Source organism: Canis lupus, chromosome 3, assembly GCF_048164855.1.
Source record: "Canis lupus baileyi chromosome 3, mCanLup2.hap1, whole genome shotgun sequence".
Lineage (NCBI taxonomy): Eukaryota > Metazoa > Chordata > Mammalia > Carnivora > Canidae > Canis > Canis lupus.
The window spans coordinates 88,270,571-88,295,698 of record NC_132840.1 but is presented as its reverse complement, the minus strand read 5'-3'; the positions used below and the strand labels follow the sequence as shown (position 1 = coordinate 88,295,698).

The window sequence follows — 25,128 nt, the reverse complement described above, 5'->3', positions numbered from 1 at the left end:
CTAGTGCTAGAGTTTTGCAGTTCTGTGTGCCTGTAAACTCATGTTCCGCCTCATGTTCCAGCTGGTCTTCTAGAGGAGGGGCCTGCTGCTCTGATTGTCGGGTGTCTTTGCCAGGGTGGAGTTGCATTACCAGGGGGCCAGGCTCAGTGTAAGCTGCTTTGGGTTGCTCTATGTGGCTTTTGTTCCCCAAAGGCCTTACTTGCTGCTTTAGAGGATGAAAATAAAAATAGGTGCACTCTGGAGCTGAAAGATCACAGCCCTTCTTTTTAACAAACCCTGAGGGAAAAGTAGTCTGCACCTTTGTGTGCACCAAACTTTGCAGATGCCTACAGAGCACAGCCTCTCCAAACACCCTGGAGGTGGGGAGGAAGGTCACCACGGGCCTGTTGTTTGCAGGGCTCCCCAGAGAGAGTCACCCGCTTGTGCCACACTTTGTGGTTTATGGCAAACTGAGAGCCCACTCCTGGATTCCCTGACCACAGCTGGTTTCCCTGCCCCAGTAGTGAGAACTCTGCAGCTCAAGCACCCCTTCTTTGTGTGGCCCCAAGGATCCTGAGGCCACACTGTCCTACCTGGTACTCTGCCCTGCTTCGCCACTTGAGCGCCTTTAGGGAGGGATGTCTCTCACTGGAGCAGACTTCTAAAAGCTCTGGTTCTGTGCTCCGGGGCATTATCACTTAATAGGAGCCAGCTTACAGAGGCTTGCTCCCATCGCCTTTGTCTTCTCATATGTCCCTCAGGTTCACTCCGCCACACCTCCTACCTTGCAAAAAGTGGTCACTTTTCTATTTGTAGAATTCCAGCAATTCTTTTCTTACATATCAGGTTGAATTCATAGGTGTTCAGAATGATTTGAGAGTTAAGTAGCTAAATTTAAGGGACCGGATGAAACGAGGCCCCCTACTTTTCTGCCATCTTGCCTCCCTCCCTCTCTCAACTAACCAGGGAGACAGCATTTCATATACTAATTAAGTCAACCTTCCACCACCATAGGTTCTCTTAGATGCAATGGTGCATGTGTCTAGCCCCAAGCAAGCAATATGGCTCATTGGTAGGTGACCATATAACTTTTCATCTAAACTAGAGCACTTGAAAATAACAAAGGTGTTAATCAGAATTCATGGACCACGACTCATAGGGATAACAACAGGTTCCACTTTTAGGGACAGTGGGCTACTTTGTCTCAGACCTGCTAATAACAACTAGATGAACTGGGAAAAAAATTAACCTATTTGAAGATACTGGATATATATCAAGGCAAGCCTTGACGAGTCAAATTTCCAGAGAGGCAGGTGGCCTAGAGAGGTGAACCTGGCACGTCTTACACTTTTTCCTTGAGACACTGATTCCCCAAACATCAGTTGAGTGGCTGAAAAGCTGAGCATATCCCCCAGCAATTTATGAGATGGAGGGAAAGAAATTGCAGTTCATAGACTGCCAAGGTAGAGGAGGGGCCATAGCAATTCTAGGCTTTCAACTGGGACCCAAAGGGCTATCCTCTAGGAGAGAAGGTAAACAAGAATTAGACTTGCTCTCATAAGAAACAAAGCCCAGCTTTGAATCATATTACTTTCTGGAAGCAAAAATAAATCTGTCTGAATAGTTTCAAATGATTTAAATCATGTTTTCAGAAATAAATTGGATTGAAAAATGATTAGGCATACCAGAAGGTATTACTTTACTGAAACCATGAGAAAAACAGACAACAGAACAGATACATAGGAGATTAGACATTAAGCCTCTTAAGCATAGCTTTGAAATAACTATAATATGTTCAAGGAATTTTTTAAAAAATGGAAAATTTTGGCCAAAAAAGGGAAACTATGGAAAAGAATCAAATGAAAATTCTAGAACTAAAAATCATGAAATCTGAAATTAAGACTAGTTTTAACATCAAATTAGACAAAGCTGCAGAGAAAATTCATAAATTATGAAGAAAAAATTATCCAAAAAAGAACAAGAAACAGTTATGAAGAAAATACCTAATTTTGTATAACAGAAGTCCCAGAAGAGAGAGAGAAAATGAAGCTGACAGTTGCTGAATATTTTCCAAAACCAATTAAAGACTTCAAGCCACATAGTGAAGGGTGCAGACAAATGTAAATAGAATAAAAGTAGAAATAAAACCACACCTAGCCAAATCTTAGTGAAGTTGAAGAAAATGAAAAAATAAATCTTAAAAGAAGCCAGAAGAAAAAGACATTTTACCTTCAAAGGAACAGTAATTTTATTTATCTCTGGCTTCTTAATAGAAACAATGTACACCAGATAATCATCAAAGAAAATAACTGCCAACCCAGAATTCTACATATAATACAAACAGCCTTCAAAATATTGATGAGCTAGACACATTTTCAGGTAAACAAGAGGTTAGAGAATTTGTTAACAACATAAAACCTGCAACAAAAAAAGTACAAATAGGTGTTCCTTAAGCAGAGGAAATGATAAGAGAGATAAAGCTCAGAGACAGAGAGGAAAGAAAAACAACAAAAAAAATTATGTGCATAAATCTAAACGACTTCATACAATAAAAATAATAACTTGTGTGTCTAAAATATATATATAGCATTAAAAGAAATAAAAGTTCTAAAGAAAGAAAGGGGAAAATTCAACTAAACTGTTCTCAGGTGCTTTCTTTGCCTTGGAGCTGGCAAACACACTAATTTATGTTAGATATTAATAATTCTAAGGTGAATAGTAGTTTCTATGGCCAGCACTAAAAGAAAAGTGAAAAATGCTTAACAAGCTAATACAGGAGAAAATGGAATAATAAAAAATACTGCCAATCCAAAAGAAGGAAAAAAAAAAAGAAAGAAGAGAAAAAGAGCCATAGGACAGGTAGGACAAGTAGAAAGAAAGTAACAGGATGGTAAATTTAACTACAACTATCAGTAGTTATATTATACGTAAATAAGCCAAATACCTCATTTAAAAGACAAGAATTTTCATGATGGATTAACAAAACAAACTCTAATTATGTACTGCTTACAAGGTATGTTCCTAAGGCAAATGAATCCAGAATAACTGAAAGTAAAAAGATAGAAAAGTACATATTATACAAACACCAACCAAAAGAGAGCTGTGATGTTCACAGAAAGGAAAACTATTCTAAGATCACTCTTTGCCTCACATGACAGGTGTGTAGTTAGTTCCTTGTCCCTTCGCTAGGATGCAAATGCATGGAAAAATTAAATAGGACCTTATTCATCTTTATATCCCATGGTATCATGCAAGCTGTAGCTACTCAGACTATGTTTGCTCCACAGACTCACAAAGTGAGATAAGAAATATGTAAATATGGAGGAAAGTTAAAGGAGCACTTACCTTTTTAATGTATTTCAGGTATCTTTTATCCTGATGATATGAACCATATTCATTCTCAACCTGCACAGCAATGATGGGGCCTCCCTTTGCATACTGAGGGTCAAGGAGATGAGAGTTTGAGAGTGAAGTTATTGGTGGGAAAGGCTGGATTTCTCAAGCTGCTGTTGCACACACATATTTAGAGTGCCCTAAAAATAACATATTCCTAAAGTCAACTCCAATTACACTATAGTTCAGGCAATTTCTCTCACTCCGCAGTCAGCAATCAACTGCTCGTAGAATCCTACCTTTTCTAGTACTCCCTGTCAATGGACTCCCACCCTTTTCCCTCCTAATTCAATGCATTAAGCATGATGCTTCAAACCTCCACCTTCATCCTTTCTACCTTAGCACCAGTTACATGAGTCAAGTGTCATCCTAAAGGTTGTCTCACCTCCTTCCCACTTCTCAGGAACTTCACTCTTTTTGGAGTACCCTTCTGTCTTCTGTGTCATCATCTCCTTTTTTACTAAACCTTTCCTATCATCATTTAGGTTGACTCAAATTCCTCTGTTAAAATTAACTTGTCTGGACCACTTCCTTCTCCAGTTCCCATTATTTTGCCCTTTTCACTTAGACAAACTCTAAAATATTCCTGTACTCCCTCTTGACTTCTTATTCTCTCATTTCCTCTTTTACTTACTTCCATTCTTTCCATTCCACCTACATTATTAACATTACCTTCTCTTTGCTAAGTACAAACAATACATTTTAATCTTAATTTACTGTCTCTCTGAGCAACATTTGACATCCTTGGCCTTTCCTTCTGGAAACTCTTCTGGATATTCATGATAAAATGCTTCTGGGGCCTCCCAACCGCCTCCTCCTCCTCCACTTCCTCCTCCTCCTCCTTCTCCTCGGGCCCTGATTTTGTGGTCACTAAGCAAGGTTCTGATTACTAATTTAGTTTTCCAGCAGTTTCAAGACTGAGAAGTCTGATTTGGAGTGGGCTGAGTAATCGAGTTCAATGCTGTCCAGCAGAACTTTCTGATGATGAAAATATTCTGCATTTGCATTGTCCAATATCATAGCAACCATCAACATGTGCCTACTGAGCACTGAAAACGTTTAATATAAATGAGGAAATGAGTCTTTAATTTTATTTGATTTTAATTAAGTTTAAATAACTGCATGTGGCTGTGGCTACTATGCTGGACAACACAACTCTAATCTTAATAAAGGATAATCTCTACAACCCCAACAGCACACTGATTGGCACTCTTAAGTCACTTAGTGGTTTAGATGGCTTTCCTGAGTCTGATTAACTCTGAGATACTCACAGTGTTAGGAACCAACTCTGCACATAATAAATTCAGATTCACACTCTGTGAAACCCTCTCCTACCCATATACAAGTTTGCCATTGCCTCTATTCACAAAATATGCTAGGCAAACGTTGATTACCTCGTAGAAAGCTTAATATGCAATAGATGTTATAGCTTTGCTCCTTCCCTCTGTTCATTTCCTACCTAGTATATAGTCCTTTTTATATCTTTCAACCATTTTAGAAATACAGTAGCACTAAGCGATGATTATGTTCCCCTCCACGATTTTATTTGGTGGAGGGATGTTAAAAAAAACAAATGAATTGCAACTTCTATAAAACCGCTATGGTCCCCAGACCTAATCTATTATGTGTGAAGGACTGCCAAGTAGCTACCTTTAGCAGCCAAATTAAAACATTTTGATGACTAACATTCATTTCCCATTTATGGTGATTGAGGGCAAAGATATAATGGAGAAGAGTAAACAAAAATATACAGAATGCAATTTCAAGTCCACTGCCAAGGAAAAGGCTTCCAGTTGGGCAGTAGATAGGAAACAGGCACAAAAGCAGGGTAATAAAAATCTAGTAGTTCTTAAATAAGGAATTGGAACAACCTGCTATATACACTTCCTATTTCTGTATGGCAGGAAATAGGCTAGCCCTTTCCAGGAAATCAGTTGAGGCCATTATTTCCCTTGGTCACAGGAATGGGGAACTGGGATTTACCTGGAGTTGTACTATCATGGGAATTATCTTATCAAAATAGTGATTCACTGCTTTAGTGAAGCCCTTGTAAGTTGTTCTCAGCTTCATTTTTGGATCCCGGAGTAACCAGCTAGGATTGAAAAGGTAGGAATCACTCTTGGGGTGGGAAAAAGCAATAAGAAATACTCAAGCATGAGGCTGGAAAACAAATACAGCCACACGGGAACAGTATATTGTGACATCTTAATTCATCTTTAAGAAAAAGCAATCTATGTTCTAGTTGCAAATAGGTCAGCACCTGAGCCACCACCTCTATCCTCAAAACACACATCAGAGTTGTGTAATAATGAAATGATCCTGAGCAGAGTCATCAAACTGCAGCCCACAGGCCAAATCAGAGCCATTGTCTGTTCCTGTAAATAAAGTTGTATTGGAACACAGCCATACCCATTTGTTTACATATCGTCACAGCTGTGTTCATGCTACAACAGCAGGATTGAGTAGTCACAACAGACAGTGTATGTGGCCCTCAACACTGAACATATGTATTATCTGGCCTTTTACAGAAAAGGTTTATCAACCCCTAGTCTGGATGGAGCTTTTATAAAGCTGTTTCAAAGTTTTTTTAAGACACATTCTTTGATGGAACAATATTTGGCCATAAAAGAGGAATGAAGAACTACGTGCTATACCATGGATGAACCTTGAAAACATTATGCTAAGCAAAGAAGCTACTTTAAAAAAGGTCACATATCCTATAATATTCCATTTATATGAAATGTACACAATAGGCCAACCGACAGGGTCTGAAGGCAAACTGGTGGTTGCCAGGCGCTGGGGGAAGGAACAATGGGAGTTGACTGGGCATAGGGCTTCCTCTTGGGTGATAAAAAGTCTGGCTCTAGAGAGTGGTGATGGTTGTTCAGCATTTTTTATGTACTTAACTGCCACAAAACAGCACATTTTCAAATGGTAAATTTTTATGTCATGTGCATTTTACTACAATAAAAAATGATTCAAAGCTAACAAAAGGGAAAACCTCTCTTTAAAGAGAGATAATCAACCCAATTTCTTACTATCTCTACTGCCTTCACAAAAACTAGAACTTACAAAGATAGTGCTTAAGTGGCTGCCACTAGTTTTTACTTAAAGTACTGTATCTCATTTGTACTGCAGAAATGAGATGGAGGTTTAAATAAAACAAATACATACTATATAAATCCCAATATATCAAAATTCATTTTCTAGGTCATTAAATGGGGAAAAAATAGTGTAGTTTAAAAATGTACACCGAAACCCAGCACAACCCCTTTGCTCTAACCTCCCCCGAGTGTGCCCGGGGCCCACGTGGAGCCAGGGGCCTGGGTGACACTCACCTGGGCAGGCCTCCAAGGTCCAGGTCACCGCCAACATAGGGGCCGGGACACAGGATGACCCACAGCCCTGCCTCCGAAGCCATGGCTACGAAGGTCCTGCAAAGTGGAGCAACGAGGTCGTGCGGCCTCCCGGCTGGAGGCCCAAGGCGGGGGTGCAGCAGGGCCTGGGCCAGGCCCCCCTGCCCTGGGGCCGTACAGACCTGGCTCTCCTCCCCCTCCATGTCTCCTACTTCCAGTCACCAAACCACGTTTATTCCTCCTGCTTCATGTTTTCACACATGAGACCTAGTTTGCGGCGCTACCAGGTTTACTGAGGGCCGCAGGCTGGCACCGGGCCTAGGGCGCCGCTTCCTGACTGGCTGCTCCCCTTCCTTCCTTCCTTCTCCCTTTCTTCCCCTGTCCCCCCAGTCACGTCAGTCATCATCACCGACAGCAGAGAGAGGAGTGCTCTTCTACCTTGTCTCGGCCTCTGGAGCAACGGCCTTCCTTAAGACTATTTTTTTGGACAACTCAGTGAGCGGAGTATCGATATCGTCTCCGTCTTACAGATCAGGCCATAAGCTTCAACGAGCCAGAGCTTCCTGCAGATCACATTTTCAGCAAACAGAAGAACTAAAACCACAAGCAGGCAGAAAGCTTCCAGAAGGGAAATATCAACTACGTGTTAATCTGCCTCCTTCAGATGCTGCTAGCACAATCTTTCTAAATGCACAAACCTGCCAAATCAAAACTCTTCAAATGACTCCCAGTGACTTCAGAAAAGATCCCAAATTCTGGTGCACGGTAAATATAAAGGCAAGATGTGGTCTATCCTCACTTCCGCTTTATTTTGTGGCATTTTCTCTATTTAAACCAGTGGGAGAACCACACAGCGTTATTTGCAGTTCCCAGAAAATACCTGTGGCAGAAAGTTAATCGCTAAAGCCATTCCCTTTCCTTCCTGGGCAGAGAGCTCAAGCGCATTTCGCAGCCCCCCATGCGTTGAGGTGTCGCTCTGTGACTGACTTCAAGCCAACAGAATGTGAACAGGAGCAGAGCATCCCAATGGCCTGAAAACACTCTCCCTGCCTTTCTTCTGCTTCTGGCTTGACACAGACAAGAGTAGCAGCCTCCACACTGTGATGAAGATGGTGAAGCCACAGACAGAAAGACCTTGAATCTCTCAATTACTCCTGGGAAGAAAGACACAATGCTTACCAGGAATTCCTACTTAAGATTTTCCCTAAATGACAAGAAACCTCCATTGTTAAAGATGCTGAGGCTTACTTGTTACAGCAGCTAACACCACCTTAACAAACTCAAAAATGCTTTCTCACATCGCTGACTTTGCCCTCGCTGGATCCTCTGCCTAAAACACCACTCAGTCCCCTCTAGCAAACTCCAGCTTAACATTTCAATTTACCTCAGCTATGACTTCACTGTCCTCTTCCCTGGGTTGTGTGTTCTTAGTATGTTATTTGTCTCTCCCTCAGAGAATACTTAGCCTTGACAGCACAAAGTGCTTTATCTGTCCATCTCTTGCACGAAGTCAGCGTCTGAACTCTAGCAGATAGGTAATACTTATTTTAGAATAAACAACTATAGATTTTTCTGAACTTAAGATGGGCTTACATCCCAATAGGTTCGTCATACATTGAAAATATTTTAAGTAAAAACTGAGTTTAATGCACCTAACCGGCTGAACATCATAGCTTAGCTTAACCTACTCAGCAATGAGCTCAGAACACTTACAGTAGCCTACAACTGGACAAAATCAGCTAACACAAAGCCTATTTTATAATAAAGTGTAAAATGTCTCATGTAATTTATTGAGTACTATACTCAAACTGAAAAACAATGGCTGTATAGGTACAGATGGTTGTATATCACGGTCTACTCTCATGACTGCCAGCCTGACTAGGTACTATAACTAGTGGTTACTGTCCAGTATCATAAGAGTACAGAGTGCAACATATTGTTAGCCTGGGAAAAAACCAAACTTCAGAATTTGAAGCACAGTTTCTACCAAATGCTCTCACTTTCACACCATTGTAAAGTCAAAACATAGTAAGTCAAACCGTTATAAGTTGGGGACCATCTAGACTCTGTACCACATATTAGAAGCCTTGCAAATTATAGCCCAGAATTATCCTCTTATAACTGAGAAAGTAGGCTCTTCATAATAAACTACAGCATGTAGACTTTCTAAACCATACGGTTCATAAATGCACCACAGACACTATAGTCTAAGCTCCACTGCAAATAACAGATTCACTGAGCCAGAGGGTTTCAGTCCTAGGAACAAAATGATCAGATCTTCCTGATGATTTCTCAAACAGAAAGTAAGGTTCCCTTGTACAACTTATCCCACAGAGTCTAAACCCTGTCTTCAAGCCATAGAAACAGGCAACTTCAGCATTAAGACATACACGAGTGCTCGCTTCGGCAGCACATATACTAAAGACATACACGAAATCCAGGTTTGCAGTAAAATAAAACCAGCCTTTTCTTGGTTCATGAAGGTTCCAGGGAATATGCCTGCAATGGAAAAAAGAGAAAACATAAAAACCTTTTATTATTTGCCCTCATTCCATATTGATTCTTCCAGTTTTAATATAGCACCTGGGCTACCTCTACTGTGAAGGAAACTGAAGATTTCAGTAGCCAAGCCCCTTTCTGTGTGTAAATGAACTTTGTATTAAATTAAAAATTTCCCCCTTCAAATGCCAGTGCAGATTCAAGCAGCCAATACTATTCCTTGATGCTGAACTTCAAGTGAGAAAGATGTATATGTAACACCCTCTGGAGTGTAACCACAAATTTCTTTTTTTAAATACTAATGAAAACATATGAAAAATTTAAATCCATATCTATAATGGCAAAAAAAGAAAAACCAGAAACTGTTTTTATAACAGAAACCAGAAAGAGCTAAAAAGTTTATAGAACTAGATTATACAGTTTTCTTTAAATGAATAAAATGGAATCCAGCAGTCAACAATATAAGATTCGCAATACCCAAGAACCATTACGAAAATTGCTAGGCATGCAAAAAACAGGAAACTGTGACACAAAACAGAAAAAAAAATCAATAGAAACAAACCCAGAAATGACATATAAGATGAAACTAGCAGGAAAAAAAAAACTAAAAGGGTATAACAAATTTTACCATATCTTTAATTAGTAAAGGAATGCTTAACCACAATGAGGAGAAAAGGAAGATATAAAAAAGACTCAAATGGAACTTCTAAATTTTAAAAATATAGCATCTATAATAAAAAAATACTCTGGATACTATTAACAGCAGCACGTGAAAAATGTATTGGCTGAGACTAACAGCAGAGTAGATAAAACAGAATAAATTGTCAGAACGAAAGAAACTATCCAAAATGGAAAATAGAAAAAACGAAGACTAAAAATAACAATGAACACAGCATCAGTGATACATGATTCCTTATCAAGAAGTCTCTATATATGCAATTGGACCCCTGGAGGAAAAAAGGAGAGGCAAAAATAGTAGTAGAAATAGAGCCACAATTTTACCAAATTTGATGAAAACTATAAACCTACAGATCCAAGAATTTCAGTGAACCACAAGTAGAATTTAAAAAAAAAAAGATCTACACCATAGCACATTAGAATCAAATTGCTGAAAACGAATGAAAGAGAGAAAATCTTAAAAGCAATCAAAGGTTGGGATGGAGGCAGATAAGAAGTACAGCAGATTTGTCCAGATAATGTGCAGGTCAGAAGTCAACAAAAAAACTTTTTAAGGTACTGAAAATAAAAAACAAAAACAAAAATAAACCATGTCAACCTAGAATTCTCTCTATACTCAGTGAAATTCTCTCTCAAAATAGAAGATGAAAAAAATCAACTTTTCAAAGAAACAAAAGCAAAGAGAATTGATTACTAACGGACTTCCACTGCAAGAAATGCCAAAGGCAGTTCTTCCACAGAAAAAAATAATACCATAGGAAATTAAAATCTATATAAAGAAATTGAAGAGCACCAAAAATGGTAAGTATGTGGTAAATACAAAAGATATTTTATCACTTTAAATTCAAATATAACTAGATGTTCAAAGCAGAGAAATAACAATATACTATGAATTTTGTAGTTTATAAAAAACAAAACACATGATACAGCACAGCACAAAGGATTAGAAGAGTGAAACGGAACTATGCCATTGTAAGAGTTCCTAGTAATAGCTCTATATGTCTAGAAAAAAAGGATTAAATTAGGAATTTAAAAATTTAGATATACAACTTTACATAAAAACTTTGGAAACAAATCCAGGATCCTTAAAAATGATTTAATTCAATATCACACTTTCAACAATGGATAGATCATCCAGACATAAAACCAATAAAGAAAACACTGGACTTGAACAACACGTTAGACCAGATGAGCCTACTAGACATATATAGAACATTTCACCCAACAGCAGCAGAACACACGTTCTTCTCAAGTGCATGTGGAACATTCTCCAGGACAGATCACATGTTAGGCCACAAAACAAGTCTTAATAAATCTAAGAAGAATAAAATCATACCAAGCTTGTTTCTGGCCACACGGTATGAAACTAGAAGTCAATTATAAGAAAAAACTGGAAAATGTACAGATATATAGAAATTAAACAACATAAATAAGTGGAAAGATATTCCATACTCTAAGATTGGAAGAATTAATAATTGTCAAAATGACCACACTACCCAAAGCAAACTATAGATTCATGCAATTTCTAACAAAGCTACAATGGCAATTGTCACAGAAAAAAAAAATCCTAAAATTTGTATGAAACTACAAAAAGACAATGGATAGCCAAAATAATCAAAAATGAATAACAAAACTGGAGGCATCACAATTCCTGATGTTAAAGTATATTAAGCTACAGTAATGACAACAGTAAAGAACTGGCATAAGAATAGACATATAGGTCAGTGGAACAGTATAGAGAGCCCAGAAATAAACCCCTGCCCTATAGTCAATTAATTTATAACAAATCAGTCCAGAATATACTGTAATAAGTGGTGTTGGGAAGCTCGCTGGCCGTGCGCAAATGAATGAACTAACCCTCTATCTTACACCACACAAAAATCAACTCAAAATGGTTTAAAGACATAAATATTAAGATGTGAAACCACAGAAGTCCTAGGAGAAACAAGCCCCTTGACATGGGCCTTGGCAATGATTTTTTGAATTTGACACGAAAAGCCAAGGCAACAAAAGCAAAAATAAATAAGAGGGATTACTTCAAACTAAAAGATCTGCACAGTCACAGAAACCAGCAACAAGATGAAAAGGCAACCTATGGAATCGGAGAAAATATTTGCAAACGTGCAAATGTATTGAAATTTGCAAATCTGATTAGGGGTTAACACCCAAATATACAAGAAACTCCTACAACTCCATAGCAAAAAAAATAATCCAAGACAAAAATGGGCAAATAATCTGCATAAACATTTTCCCCAAGAGGATGTACAAATATACAAGGGATACATCAAAGGGTACTCAACATCCCCAGTCACCAGAAAAATGCAAATCAAAAACACAGTGAGATACCACCTCAGAGCTGTTAGGGTGTCTATCATCAAAAAGACAAGATATAACAAAGTTTGGTAAGGGTGTGGGGAGAAAAGGAATACTTGTGGCACTACTGGTGGAACTATAAGTTGGTTCAGCCATCGTGGAAAACTGTGTGGGAGTTTCTCCAGAAATTAAAAATAGCCCTATCCGATGATTCAGCAATCCTATTTCTGGGTATGTACCCAAAGGAAGTGAGCATTACCGCAAAGAGATATCTGTACTCCCATGGTCACAGAAGCATCATTCACAATAACCGAGCTATGGAAACAATTTAAGTGTCTGATGACAGATAAATGATTTGAGAAAAGGCGATAACGCATACATGCACACACACAGGAATAATTTTTAGCCTTAAAAAGAGGAGGAAATCCTGTCACTTGTGACAACATAAATTAATCTAGGGGCATTATGGTAGAGAAGTAAGCCAGGCAGCAAGACAAATACCATCTGGTATCACTTTTATGTGGAATCTTAGAAAACAAACAACAAAATGAACACATAGACACAGAATACAGTGTTGGCTTCCAGGGCCTGAGCATGGAGGAAATGAGGAGAGATTGATAAAAGGATACAAACCTTCAATTACAAGATGAGTAAAGGCTGTGGAGCTAATGTATACCGCGGTATACAGTTGGTAATACTGTACCGTATAACTGAAATTTGTTAAGGGAATAGGATTTAAGTGTTCTCACCAAAGCACACAAACGAAGATAAATATGTGAGGTGATGGATGTGTCTATTAACTGGATTATAGGTTAGAACCATCTCACAATGTCTACTTTAATCACATGTATACTTTAAATACATTACAGCTGCTCCCTCTGGGGGATCGTGGACTCCGGCTTCAAGGAGAGCATTGCTCACAGTTCTCAGCCAGAGGCAAGGAGGCCCAGGTGGCCTCTTCAGTGCATCCCACTGTGGGGCAGCTACCTGGCCCACCTGCCCAGCCTGAGCCTACTCAAACGACCCAGCTTGATCCCTCCCGGATCTGAGAGTGGACTTTGGTCACAAGGAAGGCTCATGGAGTGCAGAGGTAACTCATCAGGGAAAGGATGGAGGACTCTGAGATGGGGGCTTTGGGCTGGGGCTGAAGATGCTGTAGGTGCCGAAGCATCCTTGCTGAGCACTACCATGCCCTACGACCTGCAGGTACGACCTGTAGGTATGACCCTCTACCTAGCTCTTACAAGCTACAGGAGCTCTGGCCCCACAGTGATCGTGGCCTGCAAAGCCCTGGTCTGGGAAGGGCCCAACATGGTCTACACCAACTCAGTTGGCATCACTGTGTAGACGTTATCATCCACCCCAGCAAGAATGTCATCCACACCAGAAATTCTGTGGAAGGGGCCAAGAGAGAGATCCAGCTATGGTTCCAGAGCAATGAGCTGGTGGACTGGGCACACAAGAACCACCCCAGCAGCATTTACCCAGCCCGAGCACTAAAGGTGCCTTCAGCTGCACCAGCACCCACCCAGGACAAACTACCTCTGTGAACAAGAACTTGAGGCCACATCCACGTTCTGCTCATCTGTATAAATTACCTCCCTGTCTACCTCCTGCTCTAGCCCAGCCCACAGGAGTCTGAGCTGTGACCTTTCTGTGCTTTTCAGTGCTCTAAGTCAGCAAGATATTGGGCCAAATCCTTTCTGTGCCAGACAACCTACAATTGTCTCCAAAAGCAGAAAGAGTAATCTCTTCCGACCAAAGGGGGAACACTAAAATTCACTATGCTGTGCAAAACAATAAAAATAAAAAATAAAAATTACAATTTGTCAATTATATCTTAATAAAGCTAAAAAATTACTTTAAAATGGGAAAATAATTCATGAGAAATTGGAAATTAAAGAGAAATAGAACTAATATGGTAAAGGATATTAAAGTAGCTTATAGAATATAACGTTAAAAATGTATCCAAAGAAATCTGGAACTCTCTAGTTGATGGAAAATCTTGTTAAAAAATACAAATTGTGGGTAGCCCAGGTGGCTCAGCGGTTTAGCGCTACCTTCAGCCCAGGGCCCACTCCTGGAGACCCAGGATCAAGTCCCATGTCGGGCTCCCTGCATAGAGCCTGCTTCTCCCTCTGCATGTGTCTCTGCCTCTCTCTCTCTCTCTCTCTGTCTCATGAATAAATAAAAATCTTCAAAAAAAAAAGACAAATTGCCTATTTCAATAAAAGCATAAAATTTGGTTAAATTAGAAAGTATAGATGAAAGCTACAATAACTAAATATTCAAATCCTTGTACCAACACCATTATCAAAAATGATATTTTTAGTAAATTATTCTCTCAATTATAAGAATCAAACTCCAAGATGCTGTATAATACATGTCAAATCAAAGTAAACTCATTTTATAAAGTTAATATAATAACTGAAAACAAAAGAAACAGACACAAGCCATTCAGAAACCTACTAATTCAGGTGCTATTATAAGCACCAAAGATCATCAAAACAGTCAAAAAAATTCCTGCCCTCACAAAGCTCACAGTCTAGACACTAAAGTTATAAAACTCTGAGAAAAAAACCTTTTGAGAAAGCTTCATGACATAGGATATGGCAATAATTACTTGGATATGACAATGAAGGTACAGGCAAGAAAAAGAAAAGTAGACAAGTTGAACTTCATGAAAATTTAAAACTTTTGTGCATCAAAAGATACTTTCAACAGAATGTAACTCATAGAAAGAAGAAAATATTTGTAATCACATATCTCATAAGATATTAATATCCAGAATATATGAAGAATTCCAACAACTCAACAATAAAAAAACAAACTACCCAATTCAAAATGGACAGAAGTGGGACGCCGGTGGCTCAGCGGTTGAGCATCTGCCTTCAGCTCATGGCGTGATCCCAGGATCCGGATGGAGTCCCACATCCAGCTCCTTACAGGGAGCCTGCTTCTGTCTCTGTCTCTGTCTCTCTCTCTCTGTGTCTCTCTCAATAAATAAATAAAAACTTTTTAGAAAATGGACAGAACATAAGTATTTGAATAGATCTTCAAAAAAGATATATAAATGGTCAATAAGTACATGAAAAGATGCTCAGCACCATTAATCATTGGGGAAATGCAAATCCAAATCACAAAAAGAGACACCATTCCACATCATTATGATGGAATGCTTGTCCATTGCTGGTAGGAATCTGAAACAGTGGATCTTCTGTAAAAAAAACAAAACAAAACAAAACAGAGCATTCCTCAAAAAATTTAAAATAGAATTACAATTTGAGCCAGCAATTCCACTTCTGGGAACATACACAAAAGAATTGAAATCAAGAACGCAAATAGATATTTATGCACCAGTGTTCACAGCAGCATTGCTCACAACAGCCAAAAGGCAGAAAGAATCCAAGTGCGTATCCACAGATGGATGGGTAACAAAATATATTTTGTTGAATGCTATTCAACCTTAGAAAGGAATGAAATCTGATACGTGCTATAGCATAAATGAAACTTGCACGTTGTGCTAAGTGAAATAAGCCAGACATAAAAGGACAAATATTATATGTTTCCACGTATATGAGGCGCCAAATATCAAATTCACAGAGACAGAAAGTAGAACAGTGGTTACCAGGGAATGAAGGGAGAAAAGAATGAGAAGTTATTTCTTAATAGAGTAGTATGGGATAATGAAAAAGTTCTGGATATTGATAGAGGAAATGGTCACAAAACAACATGTATTTACATAATGCCACTGACTTTGGAATCTGTGGAAAACTAGTTGACATTATTCACTAAAACTAAACATACATCTATCTTATTGTTCATCATATTCATTCCTAGATGTATATCCAACAGAAGTGTTTACATAGTCTCACCAAAAAGACAAGTACAAGATTGTTCATGGCCCTACCATTTCCAATAGCTAAAAACTGAAAATATCTAAATGTCTTTCTACAAAATAAATACGTTTTGGTATTATCATCAATGTAGTTCCATACAATTATGAGAGTGAACAAGCTAAAATATGTAGTAATAAGGATGAATCTCATAAACACAATTTTGAACAAAAGATATTAGACACAACAGAGTACATATTGTAGGATTCCATTTACATAAAGTTCAAAAACAGGCCAAAGTAACCTATGTGTTAGAATAATGAGTAATAGTTATCTTTTGGAGGGAGGTCATGACTGTAAGGGGGATGGGGGAGCTTCTGAGATATTGGTGTACTGTGAGGTTTTGGGGGTTGGTTACAGGAGTAGGTTTCCTTAATCAAAATTTACCAAGCAAAACCCTTAAATACTGAATACTCAATTCAAATATTACTTTAAGATAAAACTAACGTGAAGAGGAATAGGGAATAAAAAAAGGAATTGAGAATGTTTACTACCAGAAAGATAGTAGGTAATTTGGGCCAAACCTCTTAATGAGGAAAACAAGAAAAAGTGAGCAAGTTTTTTATTAACTGACAGAGGCATCAAAAAATTTCCACTTTCTGGCCCGAGAAGTAACTAAGAGCCTAGAACAAAGCTGAAAAACTGGAAGCTGTTGAAAAGCAACAACTCTTCTTATTCATCAGAAGAGAGGTCACAGGGAAGATTGCTGCCCCAAAAGCCAGAGTGAGAGACAACTGATGTAATGGTTAATTCTACATGTTGACTTGACTAGGCAATCAGCTGCTCTGACACTTGGTCAAATGGTATACAAGTGTTTCTGGAAAAGATTAACATTTGACCTGGTGGACTGAGTAATGTGGATTGCACTCCCTAACCAGATAAGCCTCATCCAGTCAGTTGAAGACCTAAACAAAATAAGGATTAATATAATACATCATATCAACAGGCTAAAGAAGAAAAACAGTCACATAATTTTATCAATAGATGCATTTAAAACATTTCAGAAAATTCAACACCTATTCATGATAAAAAAAAAAAACCATCAGTACACTAGGAAAAGAGAACTGCCTCAACTTCGTAAAGAAATAGCTCTAGAATACCTACAGCTAACTTAATCATAAGAAACTTAAGCATAAGAAATCAGAAGTTTCACTGCTAAGATTAGGGGCAAGGCAAGTTGTCCCTTATTGCCACTCTTTTCAGTATTGTACTACAAAGCATAATCAATGCAATAAAACAAGAAATTAAATAAAAAGTATACAGATTGGGCAGAAAAACATAAAAGTTTCTTTGTTCACTGATGATATTTGTCTATTAAATTCAAAACAATTGACGAAACAAACCTCTCAGAACTACTAAGTGATCAATAGTGAGGTTGCAGAAAACAAAGTTAATATACAAAATTCAATCATTTTCCTGTATAACAGCAATGAACAATTGGGCAAACAATACTATCCAACAATGAAAAATCATTCAAAACTGAAAAAGTAACCTATCAAATCATGAAAATAATACATAAAGGAAAATTCAATGCATATTACCAAATGAAAGAAGCCAGTCTGAAAAGGCCCCCTTCTGTATGATTCCAACTACATGATATTTTGGAAAAGGCAAAATGTGGAAACACTGGAAAGATCAGTGGTGGCCAGGAGATAGTGGGGACGGAGGATGAACAGGTGGTGCACAGGACTGTTAAGACCGTGAAACTACTTTCTGGGATACTGTTAATGGTGGATAAGTGTCATTATACATTCAACTAAACCAGGAGTGAACCGTAAGGCAAACTATGAACTTTGGGTGATTAATGATGTGTCAGTGTAGGTTTGTTGAGTATCATTTATGAACCACTGTGATGGGTGATGTTGATAGTGAGGGTGGTTCTGGTGGGTTGGGGGCTAGCATTATATGGAAAATCTCTGTGCCTTCCTCTTAATTTTATTATAAACCCCAAACTACTTACTCTAGAAGTTAAAGTCTTTTTTTATTGAAACACTAAAAAACAAAACAAAAAACCTAAACTAAATATAAAGAAAAAGGGATCCCTGGGTGGCGCAGCGGTTTGGCGCCTGCCTTTGGCCCAGGGCGCGATCCTGGAGACCCGGGATCGAATCCCACATCGGGCTCCCGGTGCATGGAGCCTGCTTCTCCCTCTGCCTGTGTCTCTGCCTCTCTCTCTCTCACTGTGTGCCTATCATAAATAAATAAAAAAAATTAAAAAAATATATATATATAAAGAAAAAATTGTGAAAGTCCAGAGAGAAATGATGCATTACTTATAGAGGAACCGCCTTGGAGTTACAGTCAATTATGAGACATGGAATATAGCCTTTTTCTACAGAGTCCAGAAGGAAGTAGCACAATAGGTTTTAAGTGCTACAAGAAAGGAATTGTCAATTTTAAGGAAAATTTGTCTCGTTTTAGTCACACAACAGTTCTGACACCAGATATGCAGGCTTTTCCCACCCCAAGCAATTCTCCAATTCCAGCGGATACCAACTGGGTGTCCTACAATTTACCTGAGCTCTAACACTAACCGCCCACAGTTAGCAGGGCTAACTGGGCTCAGTCCCACATGACGACTCCCTCACTCCTCCATTTCACATAGCAGTCCCGGGTTGTCACCTGTATTTCTGATCAGTCAGCTACAATCAGGGGTTTCTATGACCCCCGTCTCTGAGTTTGATAATTTGCTAGACAGAACTGCGCACAAAACTCTGGGTAATAATTAGCTTTTTATCAGTCTATTTTAAAGGATACAACTCAGGAACAGTCAGAAGAGATGCATAGGACAAAGTACAAGGAAGGAACAGGGAGCTTCCATGCCTCCCCTGGACACACCACCCTTCCAGCACCTCAGTGTGCTCACCAACCTGAAAGCTCAACAAACCCCTTCAGTTAGGATGTTACAGGGACTTCATTTTTCAGGAATAGTTAGTTGATTAAATCACTGCGCATTGATAAACTAGCACAACATCTGGCTCCTCTCCCCTCTCCAGAAGTCAAACTCTCCACTTTCTGCTTAATTTTGTTGTGAACCTAAAAATCCTCTTAAAAAGAATGTCTCTAAAAATAAATAAATAAATAGATAGATAAATAAATAAATAAATATTTAAAAAATAAAAAGAATGTCTTTTTTGGGGGGAGGGGAGGAAATCCTTCAAGTCCTCAAAGCAACTAGGGAAAAAGATATATGGCCCTCTAAGGAGCATCAGTTAAGGGACAGCTAGCTGACTTTACCACGGAAACTGAAAGCCAGAGGCACTGGCATTATCTTCAAAATGCTAAAACACCTGCCAACCTAGAATTTTATACCAGTGAAAAAATTCCTCACAAACAAAAGGAAAAGGAAGACATTTTCAAATAAACAAAAGCTAATAAGAACTTTGTCACCAGCAAATCTACACTATAGAAAATTCAAAAGTGTGTTCTCCATGCATTAAGTTTCCAGAACAGCAATAACAGTTCTGTTATTTAGAATTAAAATACCTAACAATAAGATGCACGTGAAGAAAGAAAAAACTGAGACAAAGCATTTTAATGTCATTATATTGTAAAGTGGGTAAAAGTATTCGAAAGAACTAGTTGACAGATTAAGGGTGAGTGTTATTAAACTCTTGAGCATCCAGCAAAGCAAAACATTCAATTAGCAAATAATTCATGAAGCAGGCAATAAAAGGCTGAGAAACTAAAACAGAACAAAAATCTAGAAACCCACTATCATATTTGGAAAAAGGAAAAACTAACACAACTAAAACACAAAGAAATAATTGTTATGATAGTCCAAGAATGAATACATAATACAACGGAACCACGAGTAGCCGGGAAATGAGATTTGGGGTTGCATTCTCCAACAGTGGTCAAGATCTACTGATACTGAGGTGAAGTTTCTGCGAATCCGTAGTGAACGTCTGTAATGACTGAAAACCTGTTCAGGATGGAAAGAATGGAAACTAGTTTGATGGAAAATGGCAGTCCTGCCATTTTTCAGACTGGGAGGTAGACACGGATAATAAGAGACACTGCGGCTGCCAAGGGGGTGTAGCAGTTGTAAAATGTCACCTCTTTGAGTGAGCATTACTTTCTCACCAGTGACACCCCCAGATCCTGTCTGCTATACCCATTTACTTCTAGGGGGCCCCAACTGCTAAACTACCCTCACCTCGTGCCAGAACCCAAGCCTTGCTAGACCCGCTCTGTCTAATCTTGCATTGGAATCAAGCAGTCCGGACGTCGTGCCTGCTTTCCTCAGACTCCCTTCAGGATCCTGCACCTGGGGCCTAACCCTGCAGTCTCTCCCCCTTTGTCTCCATTGAGACTGGCACTTCATCATTCTTCTCGAACTCCCTCCCTCCCTGAAAATCAGCAGATCTGATTTTGTCAGACCCTAGGTTTGTCCCTGCAAGACCCTGGCTGATTAAGTGTATATAACTTTTTTTTTAAGGCAATGCAGTCTTTATATCCTAAATGTCTTTAATGTAGAAGGCTGCCTTCCTTCTGAGACAACGCTCTCTTCCTCTGAGACACTTAGAATGTCTCATAGTTTATGAAATAAGGGTGACACTTCCTACTTTTCTAAGCAACAGTGCTAAAAACAAACAAAAATGGAGCTGTCTTATTTAGACCACACCGTCTTTAAAGTTTTAATAGTTTACAAAATTTCAGCATGTGAATCACTGCTATATAAAGGCACAAAATAATGAGGGGCAGAAAAGAGGGAAAACGATGTGATGTGTAAAAGGCATTATGACAGTTTAGAGGTAAAGGCTTTCATTTATTTTTTTCTAGATTTATTTATTTATTTATGATAGACATAGAGAGAGAGAGAGGCAGAGACACAGGAGGAGGGAGAAGCAGGCTCCATGCCAGGAGCCTGACGTGGGACTCGATCCCGAGACTCCAGGATCGATCCCGAGACTCCAGGATCGCGCCCTAGGCCAAAGACAGGCGCCAAACCGCTGAGCCACCCAGGGATCCCTGGTAAAGGCTTTTAAACATCACTCTCGTCATTCACCAAATCGAATTCCAATTAAATATTGTTTTCTTTTAAACCTATATTTTAAAACTCAAACCACAAAAGAGAACTAAAACTGATATGAAAACAGTAATGTATAAGCACTTTCCAAGTTTAGAAGCCTAGAAAGAAATTACTAATTTTGGTTAATTTCAGCTTGTAGGATGAGGATACTTGTGTTACTTGCCAGGCCTGGCTCCCTGCGAAACCTATCTTCAAAGACAAAATCTTCTGGAACTGTTCTATCCCGGGCTCATCACTGCAACGGAGGGTATCCAGGGAGGAGAGAGGCTGCCGGGCCTGAGCTCCTTGAGTAGTCGGGGCCACTGACCTACAGCCACCCGTACTGGCCGCTGCCTCTGGAAGGCAGACTTCTGCTCGCAGGCCACAGTGACCCTGGTTGAGAGGGAGGCTCTTCAGAGCAATGGGATCCTCTAGCCACAGGATGGATATTCTGGAGATAGCAAGTGGAGACTCAGACATTCGAAGGACAAGGAAGAAAGCACTAGAAGAGTCAACCCTTAGACTGGTCTAATAAAGTCTCAGAGGTAGGAATTCAGACTATACGTTCTTGAACGTAGGGGCTCGCACTCACGTGGTGACCGTGTTGAAGCCGCAGGCCTTCAGCTTCTGCAGGCGGTCCCTCCAGTACTCCCTGGGCACCCGGAAGTAGTGGATGGTGCCTGCTATGATCAGGAAGGGGGAGCCGTCCAGCGTGAAGCTCGAGCCTTCTACTTTCAGACCCACACCGCGATTTATCATGCGGGAGGGAGTCAGGAAAATCTGATTCATCCTGCAAGGACAAAGGAGCGTGTGCAGTCCTAAAGATGTGACCCATGGGGCCCACGGGCAGATAAGAAAGGCCTTTCCTTCAGGGCCCTAGGCGCACCTCCAGGGCAAAGGGGAACTTCCCAGCCCTTCCCAAACATACCTGGGTGAAAAGTGTCCTCTAAACTGAGCTAGTACCAATAATCCTGAAGACAGGTACAGGATGCCCACTGGCCTCAACAAGGTCAGCATGCTAGGCGGAGAGGACAGAGCGCAAGTCAGACACTGCCGACGCCCAGGAGGCAGCGGGAGCTGAGTGAGGCCTGGCGGGTGGAGGTGGCCTCCCTGGATGGCAGGATTCTGCACGTGGTCCCCGGGCTTCTGCACACAGTCCCCGGGCTTCTGCACCACCTGCACTCAGGACAAACAGCACCTCAGGGACACGTCTACTGGCTGCAGGAGGGGGCCAGCGGCCCCGAAGAACCTCCTGAGAGTCACTGGGCTTCCGGGCACCACTTACATCTTAGAGAAGATCCGGCGGTGGAGGTTTCCCAGAAGAGAGGACAGTGTCTGGGAGTGTGCGTGGGGCCCCCCTGCCCCCCAGACACGAGCCCTAACAGTCAGCGGCTAGCAGAGAACCCAGGGCAGAATGCAGGGGCCTCCTCTGGAGCGAGGTCCCAACCTGCCCCCGCAGCCCAGCTACCAGCCGCTCTGCTGCTGTGAGGCGCTCGCCTCATCACCCCAACACCCTCTCCTCTGCCCCCGTGATCTTTTTTTTTTTTTTAAGATTTACTTATTCATGAGAGACACACAGAGAGAGAGAGGCAGAGACACAGGCAGAGGGAGAAGCAGGCTCCATGCAGGGAGCCCGATGTGGGACCCGATCCCGGGTATCCAGCATCATGCCCTGGGCTGAAGGCAGGCACTAAACTACTGAGCCACCCAGGGATCCCCTGCCAGCGATTTTGACGCGCTCACCTGCACCGGCGGCAGACGCTTTCCTCCTGCAGCAAAAGCCCAGACCCCAGGTGCGCAGAACCAGGGCGGCCTAGCACAGACGGCGAAGGGGGGTTAGGGGGGCACCTGCCTGCGGCGCAGCTCTGTCCTCACCCACCGCAGAGCCTGAACCGCCCAACAGGGGTTTTCTGAACAAAGGCAGGAGACGCCAAACACCTGTGCGGCCTCCGTGAGCTTCCGCTTTCCCGCCGGCGTCCTGAGCCTTCCCCCGGGTGGAGGTGGGCGCAGAGGTTGGAACCGCAGTCAGGGAAACCGATGCAGACGCAATGGGGCCCCGGGATAGAGACCGCGGAGCCCCCGGGAGAGAGACCGCGGAACCCCCGGGATGGAGACCGCGGAGCCCCGGGGATGGAGACCGCGGAGCCCCCGGGATGGAGACCGCGGAGCCCCCGGGATGGAGACCGCGGAGCCCCCGGGATGGAGACCGCGGAGCCCCCGGGAGAGAGACCGCGGAGCCCCCGGGAGAGAGACCGCGGAGCCCCGGGAGAGAGACCGCGGAGCCCCCGGGATGGAGACCGCGGAGCCCCCGGGATGGAGACCGCGGAGCCCCCGGGATGGAGACCGCGGAGCCCCCGGGATGGAGCCCGCGGAGCCCGCGGGATGGAGACCGCGGAGCCCCCGGGATGGAGACCGCGGAGCCCCGGGGATGGAGACCGCGGAGCCCCCGGGATGGAGACCGCGGAGCCCCCGGGATGGAGACCGCGGAGCCCCCGGGATGGAGACCGCGGAGCCCCCGGGATGGAGACCGCGGAGCCCCGGGGATGGAGACCGCGGAGCCCCCGGGATGGAGACCGCGGAGCCCCCGGGATGGAGACCGCGGAGCCCGCGGGATGGAGACCGCGGAGCCCCGGGATGGAGACCGCGGAGCCCCCGGGATGGAGACCGCGGAGCCCCCGGGATGGAGACCGCGGAGCCCCGGGATGGAGACCGCGGAGCCCCCGGGATGGAGACCGCGGAGCCCCCGGGAGAGAGACCGCGGAGCCCCCGGGATGGAGACCGCGGAGCCCCCGGGAGAGAGACCGCGGAGCCCCCGGGATGGAGACCGCGGAGCCCCCGGGAGAGAGACCGCGGAGCCCCCGGGATGGAGAGAGTCCTGGGGACCGCTCGCGCTCGGCGGCCGCTCGGGAAGTCCGGGGGGCGCACAGAGGGACTCAGAGGCACCCGGAGCCCGGAGGAAAAGTGCAGAAAGTGCGGGAAGCCGAGGGGCCGCCCGCGTGGAGGCGGCGCGGGGCTGCCGGGCGGGCCCCGGGCTGAGGGAGGCCCCGGGGCTGTCGCGGCTGCGCTCCGGGGACGCCCGGGCTGAGCTCGCCTTACCCTGCGCCCCGCGCTCCGCAGCTCGCAGCCGCCGGCAGGACGCTGGGGAACCTGCCTCCTGGGCGCTCCGCCCCCCGCGGCCCCCGGCCCCCGCCCCCCTCCGCTGACGCCCCCCGCCCCCAGCCCATCCCCTCCATCCCCCGCGTACCCTCAGTCCCCCGACGCCGCGCCCCGGGTCCATCCCCTCCATCCCCCCCGTACGCGCCCCCGCGCTGACCTCCCCCGCCCCCGCACCCCGCGGGCAGACGCAGCCACCGCCAGCGGCCGGGCCCCTGTGGGTCCGCAGCGGGGTGGGGCACCGCAGGGAGCTGGGCCGGCCCTCTCCGCCCCGCAGCTGGTCCCCCGCCCGGGGCTGGCTCCCGCCTTCAGGGGGCGTCACCGGCCGGGACAGCTGAGGCTGCGGCGCGTCGTCGGCGGAGTCAAGACCGCGGAATATAAAAAATAGTGGAAGGGAATAAAGGGGAAAGGAGAAAAAATAGGTGGGAAATATCAGAGAGGGAGACAGACCATGAGAGACCCCTAACTCTGGGAAACGAACTAGGGGTGGTGGAAGGGGAGGTGGGCGGGGGTGGGGGTGAATGGGTGACGGGCACTGAGGGGGGCACCTGATGGGATGAGCACTGGGTGTTATTCTGTATGTTGGCAAACTGAACACCAATAAAAAATAAATTAAAAAAAAAAAAAAGACCGCGTTCCCTCCGCTCCCCGCAAGCCCGCGCGGCCCACCCCGAGTGCTGCCCTGGCGCCGCCTGCCCCTCCGCCCCCCCACCCGAGGGGACCCACACGCCCGTCCACACCCGCGGGGACCCACACGCCCGTCCACACCCGCGGGGACCCACACACCCCTCCGCCTCCCACACCCGCGGGGACCCACACGCCCCTCCGCCCCCCACACCCGCGGGAC

At 43.1% G+C, this 25,128-nt stretch overlaps 1 protein-coding gene across 8 annotated transcripts in view; it reads right to left on the bottom strand.

The window, feature by feature from the left end:
* LOC140631273 (beta-galactosidase-1-like protein 2) overlaps positions 1-24,497 on the bottom strand; it is a 58,346-nt gene extending 33,849 nt beyond the window's left edge. For 2 of the 8 annotated variants that reach the window (XM_072822778.1, XM_072822779.1), the window contains exons 1-8: positions 23,067-24,043; positions 22,872-22,941; positions 22,057-22,304; positions 21,721-21,918; positions 9,159-9,227; positions 6,711-6,806; positions 5,356-5,464; positions 3,325-3,417 (exon numbers count right to left, since the gene is read on the bottom strand). In XM_072822778.1, the coding sequence (XP_072678879.1) occupies positions 3,325-3,417; positions 5,356-5,464; positions 6,711-6,806; positions 9,159-9,227; positions 21,721-21,918; positions 22,057-22,145 (654 nt within the window). In that variant the 5' untranslated portion in view covers positions 22,146-22,304; positions 22,872-22,941; positions 23,067-24,043. Of the gene's footprint in view, positions 1-3,324; positions 3,418-5,355; positions 5,465-6,710; positions 6,807-9,158; positions 9,228-21,720; positions 21,919-22,056; positions 22,305-22,871; positions 22,942-23,066; positions 24,044-24,224; positions 24,271-24,441 lie in introns of those variants that run through there. The other 6 variants (XM_072822785.1, XM_072822782.1, XM_072822780.1 and 3 more) reach the window with 6 other exon arrangements.
* Positions 24,498-25,128: the final 631 nt, after the last annotated feature.